At 42.9% G+C, this 7225-nt stretch overlaps 1 protein-coding gene across 10 annotated transcripts in view; it reads left to right on the forward strand.

Moving 5' to 3' along the window:
• Positions 1 to 18: 18 nt before the first annotated feature.
• CADPS (calcium dependent secretion activator) overlaps positions 19 to 7225 on the forward strand; it is a 377508-nt gene continuing 370301 nt past the window's right edge. For 9 of the 10 annotated variants that reach the window (XM_075073179.1, XM_032781853.2, XM_032781855.2 and 6 more), the window contains exon 1: positions 19 to 217. In XM_075073179.1, coding sequence (XP_074929280.1) covers positions 152 to 217 — 66 coding nt within the window. In that variant the 5' untranslated portion in view covers positions 19 to 151. The remainder of the gene's footprint in view (positions 218 to 7225) is intronic. The other variant, XM_075073178.1, reaches the window with a different exon arrangement.

Here is a 7225-nt window from a genome sequence, read left to right on the forward strand (position 1 = left end):
CCGGGCCGGCGGCGGCGGAGCGGGCGGCGGCAGCGTCCGGCCTTCCAGCCCCAGCCCGTCGGTGGTGAGCGAGAAGGAGAAGGAAGAGCTCGAGCGGCTGCAGAAGGAGGAGGAGGAGAGGAAGCGGCGGCTGCAGCTCTACGTCTTCGTGATGCGCTGCATCGCCTACCCCTTCAACGCCAAGCAGCCCACCGACATGGCCCGCCGGCAGCAGAAGGTACGGGCTGGGGGGCGCCCCCCCGGGGCTGGGGGGCAGCAGTGCCGCGGAGGCGGGGGGCACCCACTGGGCAAAGGGACGGGAAGGGCTGAGTTGGGGTCAGCAGGGCAGGAGGTGGGGCACAGGGGCTGTGGGGGGCTGTGCCCGTGCTGGAAACATCTTGCTGCTGCTCCGGGGGTCTCGGGAGGGGCCCAGCCACAGGCCCCCTTGCCCAGGGGTAAGGAGTGGGGAGGTGGCTGGGCTCACGCTGCCTTCCCGTGCTGTGGAGGCAGCCCCAGCGCGCACATTGCATGCAGCAGCCAGGCCAAGGCAGAGAGGGAGGGTGGAAAGAGGCAGCGGGGAAAATAGGAATGGAGACAGGGAAAGTAAAGGAGCCTTGGGTACCAAGAGCCCATCTTAGCTCCCCCCCCCCCTTTGCTGCACCTGCTCCTGCTGCCCCAGTGGTGGTGACATTGGAAGTGAACGAATGCCGCTTCCAGTCAGATGACCCATGTCCCCATCTGTCTGCCTTTTCCCTTTGCTGTATGTAACTGCTGATATTGCCAGGGCCCCCTCAGCTTTTTAAACACAGTCATAATATTGCTAATAATAATGAGAGAGAGGGACCCAGGCAGTGATCCCATTCCCTTGCACCCCTCTATCTTTCTCCCTAGCCTTCCTGTCCCAAGGGGATTCAGGTGTGCCGATCGCAGGGAAGCAGCCTAGCCATTGATCTAAGAGAGAACTAAGCAAAGATTGCTTTGCCCCAGTTGCTTACAGTGCTTGTACTGCTGTGAGCGCCAGTTATTGCATCAAAGCTTTTGTGTCCCTGCTGGAGGAGTCCCAGCCATCTCAGCGCAGCTTTGATGTCTAACAATAACAAACCATGCTCGGCATCAGAGTTGGCTCACTTGTTTTCCTTTCAAAACAGTCATTAAAAACTGCCCCACTGATGATTTTTGCATAATTCCTTGACCAATTATTGCACCTGTGGAGTTGGGTTTTGAAAAACATCACTGGCCATCGCCCTGATGGAAATGATCAAACACATAAAAATGCCTGTATTTGAATAATGTTAAGGCCCACAAAAGTTCTGATAAATTTAAGAGCAATTGAAATGCATTGGTTGCATAAATATGTATGTTTCATTGCAAAGGAAATATTTACCTTGTGGCCAGTCAAGTTGTTGGGGGAGTATAAACTTATAAATGTTTTTTAAACACGGGTTTAATTTATCCACTCATAATAAAGATGTTTTCTTCAGATGCATTGCACTCCAATATACATTCAGATACACACATGAATCTTTGCAAAGATGCATCTGAAGATTAGATACTCCGTTTATGCAGTGTCCAGAGTGTAAAGTTTGGAATGTAGGCCATTTAAAGACTTTTTTTCTCTCCCACACCCCACCCTAAAAAATACAGAAGATTTGACTGTACTGTTAAATATTTGCTTGTTAAATTTATATTTTACCTAATTCAAAGTGGTGTTTGAGCTACATGTAACTTTGTTCAAAAAAATTAACATAAATGTATGTTTGCAGTCATTGTATTTTTATATATACACACACATGCTCTCGCTCTTTACTTCTCTGTTGTAAAGCACTTCAGAATCAAACTAGAAACTTAAATATAAGTTTCATCCTGTAGTAAATGTTTATGGAAACGTTACAAATATGTTACTTATTACCAACTGAAGAATATATGAAAATAGAGCTTTACAATGGAAGTGCTGACCCAACATTAACTATACCTTTGTGAATGCGTCACAGCTGTCACTACAATACAGCAGTATATAGCATTTCCAGACAAAAGAATAGGAAAGAACACCTCATCTGGAGTCTAAATCAGGAGGTACAATACTGCAGTGAATTAAAAGAAGTGTTATTGACTCTTACAGTTATGGTGGATTTATCTGCTAGTTCTCCGTCTGTCAGATTACAGACTACTACAGCAATTTGGGTTTTGGAGGGCAGTTAATTCCCACAGGCACAGAATGCATTTCAGTCAAATGCAGCTCACTTTCTTCCTGAAGCAGTCTGAGTAGAGAGATAATGGGACATGACTATCTGGAATGTCTGCCTGCTTTTTTCCCCCCTGTTATTTAATTAAGTTTATTTGCGCTGTATTTTTGGACCTGATTCTGTTTTGTGTTTACAAAGCATCAGTATAAACCAGCAAGATTTCAGGACATACTGAGTAAACAACATTCATTCAGTCCGGTCACACCACAAAGCTGCTATTAGTCATTGGTACATGAGGAGGTAGAAATGAATATCTGTACCACAAATCATCTGAAGGCAATATAGAGCAATCTGATGTTGACGCAACATTGAATGGCCCCATGGTTCGTTGGTTGAGTGAAATATGGTGATGATGATATATAAAAATCTATCTATCTATCTATCTATCTATATATATATATGTATTTTATTGCAACTCTTCTATTAGGCTGTGGACATATATTTAGTTTTGCCATCCTGTTTATTTCCTTTGGAACTTCTCCACATTAGGGAGGGGAAAAAGGGTGGGGAATGTAACGTAATCACTAGTTTTTTTGTGTAGCTGCAAAAGGAAAAATTGGATTTCAGCTAAAGGTGAATTGCTAATAGAAATTTGCTTTCCACAGGAACCTAAAATATTTTGGTGATCTGAAAATTAATGTAGAGCAGGGAAAATCCTATTGCATGAAAAAAATACAGCACTAACAAGAAAAGGAAGGTAGAAAAAAAAACCAAAATGGGGAAAAAAGCCTATAGAGGCAGTACAGGTAAAACAAGTAAATGGAAGTAGTGGGAGGGAATGATAAAGTGGAAAACAGAAAAGGGGATCGGGAAGTTAAAACAGGACTACAGAAGAAAGTGAATCACTTTCTGTCAAGAAGAAGAATGTGAGAAAACGTATTTGGCCTATTTAAGTTAGTAGTAAAACAACTGTCAAAATAAATGAGTTGCAGTGCATTTAAAAATGATCTCCTATCCCATAATAAGAGTTTGGGAAACTGAAGAATCTCTATTGTTTTCCTTGACTGTATGAATTCACTTTCAAGAATAGTTACATTCTGTTTTTCTACTGTATATTCCTCAGCTGTGTTTCCCAGAGATTCCATGGGATGGAGGCTAGACTCTCAGCTCAGGGAAAAAATTCCCATTGACTTCAATGCAAGGATTGTCCGAGCAAGGCGTTAATGACTGGACCACAGGTGAACCTAGGTGCTGGATCTAGGGGTGCTGCTGCACCCCTGGCTTGAAGTGGTTTTCATCTTAGACAGGGTTTACAGTTTGTTTCAGTGGCTCTCGGCACCCCCACTATAAAAAGTATTCCAGCCCCCCCTGCATGCAAACTGTTGTTATCCTGACAGATTGTTGTAGAAAAGAGAAGGTGGTGTTTTTGGAGTTTTTTCTCTTTCACTTGGCTATGGTGTATCATCAGCGAGAGAACACAATGTGGAGCAAGTTGTACTCGTTCCCTGTCTGGCCAGGCAGGGTTGGATGTTTGTCACAATAATGTTGCTGGATTTAACAGTCTTTCTGGAAACTTTATATTCATTCATGTGTTTATTTAGAAGGACTTTTGAGGTCCTGACTCAAAAACATGTGCCTCGAGACAAACTGGGATATCCCCAAATACATTTTCTTTCCCAGAAGAAAAATGATTATTTTTTTCAAATTCTTGTTGGATCAGTTTCCCTATTTTACAGGAGATTGATCCATCACTTTATTTTTTACGTGTGATTTGCATTTTACCCCTTAAAAAGTTTGACATCTGGAAAGGACTTGAGCAGATTTTACAAAATGATAGTTTTTAAGCAGCAAGATTCCTCTCCTCTCCTCTCCTCCAGTATTGATCAGAATTTTGAGTAAATGGAATTAGTCCAACCCTCTCCACCTTTTCTCAGAAGCATGCAGCAGGGCAGGCAGGAACTGTCACACTAGGATGAGCAGGAGTGTTAATATAAGGAAGAGGTTTGCTGAAAGGGTAATAAGGGAAGGGTTTGCTTCATTACACGCACAGGGGGCCCTGGTGATTTCATTGGAGTGGGTTAGAGAACAAAGGAAATTAAATATTTCATCCTGCAAGAACTTAGTCGGCTCTTGGCTTGATGAATGCAGATAGGAAAGTGCTGCGTTACTAAGGGACTGCCTTCCACTTTAGATACTCTGTGGTAAATTCTGTACATCTTATAGAACTATATGTAGGTATAGAAACCCTAGTGAGTCTGATCCCGCAGTCCTCACTTGGGCAAAAGCTCCCTTGATTTCCGTGGCAGTTCCATTGGAGTTCCATGGCAGTTCCATGTTAGATCAGGCATGATATGTACGCAGCTGCAGCTGTAATGATTGAACAGTGTTATGGCAGCAGGGAACCACTAAGTCGGAAATACTTAGGCCCTTGGGATGCAGTCCTGAAGTGGCAGAATTATCAAAGATGCTGTGTAAGCTCCCTGGGTCAGTCCCTTCATTGCCAATGAAAACAGGGGTTTAGAACATATTTCTAGTGGATTGGATGGAGCCATTAGGCCAGTGCAGTGCACTCTGTACCCTGCGTGTTCCCCAGGGTAGGCCAGGAGGAACTGTGCATGCGGCTGGAGGAAGATTACTTTGCCACAGCCGTGTTCAAGGCACAACCTGCTCCTCTCCTTCCACCCACTCAGCTCTGTGGGGGCTGCGACTTGCTTTTGGTAGGTGTGAGGCACGGAGCCCCTGCTCTCCCCCATTGTTTCTAGAGTACAGGCCATTTAAATGGGAGCAACATAAAACTCGGGATGTGCCGTGTTATATGGGGTCTATTCAGACTGCCTGGGCTGCTTGCCACCTCCTTCAGTTATTTGTTTACTGCTACCTTAGAAATAAAAGGGAAAAAAAGAGGTAAATTGATTTCATGACATTCAGACAAGTTGTAACCTCAAAGTCCTGTGTATGCTATGTGGACATTAAAGATCCCAGGTACTTTTCTGAAGAGTTGAGATTTCCTCCCTTTGCCCCCAAATCAATTCTCTCACCAACGGTGTGCAGGTATGTGTTATATAATGCCTGGCTGCCAGTCTCCACCCCAGAGGTGGCCACATTACAGTAGTCTGGTATCTGTACGCTGTAGTTGCTATTTATGTAGCACCATGGATGTGCATAGTGATCTATACATAGAAAATGTAAGTTGTGAATTGTTTTGGGGTCCTTCAAGGTGAAAGGAACTATATAAATATAAGATACTGTCATATTGGCAAGGTAATTATATGCAGTTATGGTAAATTATAATGTATAGCAAAGCAAAGAATCTTGTGGGAATGTATGAATGCACAGCCTTAGATGACGGTGCAGTGCACAGACAGTATAGTAAGTGTTCCCTGTTTATACTATAGTCAGAATTCCTCTTGGAGTTTGAAATCGAGTGTATTTATCTAATGCTGCCCCCATGGGATACTATTTTCAAATCACTGATTCTTGATCAGTTTCAGGGACACAGAAAGGTGTGTGTATCAATATATTCAGACATAGATTAACTTCTTTATCCTTTCATTTATTTACTACATATGGCCTTCACGTTAGTAGACACAGATATCTGTAGTTGAAAATAAAATGTGAATAAGATTTACAGTTAATGTTGTAGAGGGTATTTATATTTCTTAGCGGCTTGCCTCACACTTTTTGCCTTTAGCTCTCATTTGATTGTTGGGAGACGAGTTAAGCATGGCATTTCCCTGCACCCAGTTGAGCATGAGTCATATAAATCCCTTGCCGAGGCCCATGAAGGGTAGGGGAGTCAGATGGCATATATCAATTTAGGAGGGATTTGTTTACGGCTTCATTTTAGGCTGTTGCTTTTTTCCTATGCAACCCCTGACCTCTTGCTCCCTTCTTTCAGAATAGCTGTGTTCCCCAGCACATGTTTGTAGCCAGCTGGGGACACTTTTGATAAGATGCTAGCTAACACTTCCCTCCGAGACCAAGAGCACCACCTCTATGACACCTTGAAACCCAAACCCAAAATACTTGAGGTTAAATGGGAGACGCCGCATAGCTCTGTTCATTCATTTGAACAAGCATAAGGCAAATGAAAGATGGATGGTTGTTGTCAGGGTTATCAGTGCCACATGCTGTGTATTTTATTTAGAAAGCAGCAATGTGAAGGATTCTTTAGTTTGTTCTAAAATGTAATAAATCAATTAGGTGAGACATTAAAATTAATGAATATGTTAACAGTGGTATTAAACAGATGCCTGTGTTTTTTATGCATTGTAGGTGAACAGGCAAAAGGGAAATATCTAGTGATATTGTTATTTCATAACAGTATAATACTGTAGTGAAAAAATGGAGGGCTTGATTCAGATTACTGTGAGTTACTCACTTCAGTAGAGCTACTCTGGATTGGTATCAGTGCAGTTATGTGATGATGTACGGTACTGATCTTGCCCCCATTCAACACAGCACCTAAGCATCAGTTTAAGAAACAGGACTTACCGATTTGTTGACTAAGGATGGGTTTATGCCCGTCCTTAAAGCTAAGTATGTGCGTAAGGTGAATCAGGGCCTGTAAGGCCTGTTAAAATACATTTTAAATACCAACTTCTGTTTTTCATGCATAAAATCAGACTGCTATAATAACTGAGAAAATAACAAAGCTAGTGCAATATCAGGAGTAACTAAATATTTTGTGGATCTCCCATACAGCATTGTAGATCCTGCGAGAAAAGCCTTCCACCATCCGTATGTTAATAAACTTACTGTAGACACTGATATATTGTGCTTCTTGGACCGAGCCATGAGTAAGGGATGCTGTGAAGCTGCCCTGCACTAGCAGCAGCCTTTGGATGGAATTGTGACTTGGGGTATGTCTACACTACGGGATTATTCTGATTTTACATAAACCGGTTTTGTAAAACAGATTGTATAAAATTGACTGCACGTGGCCACACTAAGCACATTAATTCGGTGGTGTGCGTCCATGTACTGAGGCTAGTGTCGAATTCTGGAGCGTTGCACTGTGGGTAGCTATCCCATAGCTATCCCATAGTTCCCGAAGTCTCCCC

Source organism: Chelonoidis abingdonii, chromosome 17 (assembly GCF_003597395.2).
Source record: "Chelonoidis abingdonii isolate Lonesome George chromosome 17, CheloAbing_2.0, whole genome shotgun sequence".
NCBI classification, from domain to species: domain Eukaryota; kingdom Metazoa; phylum Chordata; order Testudines; family Testudinidae; genus Chelonoidis; species Chelonoidis abingdonii.